At 51.3% G+C, this 1149-nt stretch overlaps 1 protein-coding gene across 1 annotated transcript; it reads right to left on the bottom strand.

The window, feature by feature from the left end:
- Nucleotides 1-6: 6 nt before the first annotated feature.
- SLC39A2 (solute carrier family 39 member 2) lies at nucleotides 7-1096 on the bottom strand (the record flags this gene model as incomplete). Its single annotated transcript, XM_012814051.1, has 3 exons — nucleotides 970-1096; nucleotides 689-739; nucleotides 7-260 (listed from the first exon to the last, which is right to left on the bottom strand). Coding segments are annotated over exons 1-3 (368 nt in total), but the record flags the coding sequence as incomplete, so codon positions are not given.
- Between the last annotated feature and the right edge of the window lie 53 nt (nucleotides 1097-1149).

The raw sequence follows: 1149 nt of genomic DNA, 5'->3' as shown, positions 1-1149 counted from the left end.
TGCAGCCCCACAGCGAGACCCTCAAACACTGAGTGAAAGGAGAGTGACAGCAAGAGCACGAATGCTCGGAGGGGACTCTGTGAAGATGAGGGGAGAGGTCCATGGCTGTGGAGTTCAAAGTCATGAGCCCCACCGCACTCCTTCTCCTGCACTGTTGATCCTCTCGCAGCCCCAGGACAGCACTGCAGTGCCAGCGACTCCAAAAAGAAGACGAAGAAGAAGCCCAGGGAGATGATGAGCTCTCCATAGGGATATTCCATCTGGGAACAGAATGGGAGGCTGTGAGATGGGAAAGGAAGATGGAGTCGGACGGATGTGGCGTTGGGAGATAGAAGAGAATGGGAAAATGTGGTAACAGAAGTCAGTAACGGGTAGGGGAATGAAGGCAAGAATAGACACCCACATGTGACAACAAGAATGGCAGAGGGACTAAGGGATCTATGGGGAAACAAGGTGGAGTACATCAGCGGGTCCAGGGACAGAAGGAAATGAAAGTAAATCGAGAGCTTCTGCTGGGGTTCCATAAACCCAAAAGGATGGGCTTGGCTCCTTCTTTCCTCTCTAGTGTCTGAGCTGGGGAGCAGGAGGGATTCTTGGTATTCTTCAAATATTCATCTCAGAAGGGGCTGGGAATGAAAGACTCTGGTTCTACTCGCCTTGGAGGTAGAAGCTGGTGGGAGATACTTACACGAGCTGAATGAGCATCCTCAGAAGAATTTCCCTCACTTTTTGTCCTGTTCTAGGGAGAAAGAAGCAGAATTAGAGGGAGGAAGCAGCAGCTTGGCTTCCTGTCTCTTCAGCAATGCTGCTTTCCTCAAAGCCCAGTCTGACCTGCCTTCACAGAGGGCTGTCTGCCTTCCGTCCTTCCCTCCATGTCCTTGGCTCCATCACTTTCCCCTGCTTCTTTCCTTGGTTCTGTTTATCGTTCTGGCCTCAGAGTCCTGCAGCTCAGTCATCTCTGCTGCTTACCTGCACCATGAACTTCTGGAACTGTGTTTCAATTTCCTCCAGAGCTTCAGCAGTCATGTGCATGAGTCCTGCTCCCAGGAACACACCAGCAGAAGTGCAGCCCAGGAAGCTGAGGATGCGGCGGTGACGACCTAATGAAAAGCATAAGTTACTACACAGTTGCTAATGAGGCAACAGACA

The sequence above is a fragment of the Otolemur garnettii genome, unplaced genomic scaffold, assembly GCF_000181295.1.
Source record: "Otolemur garnettii isolate 467f Iridium unplaced genomic scaffold, OtoGar3 scaffold01126, whole genome shotgun sequence".
Taxonomy (NCBI): domain Eukaryota; kingdom Metazoa; phylum Chordata; class Mammalia; order Primates; family Galagidae; genus Otolemur; species Otolemur garnettii.
Note: the sequence above shows the minus strand (reverse complement) of the source record. Positions and strands in the feature narration are given on the sequence as shown.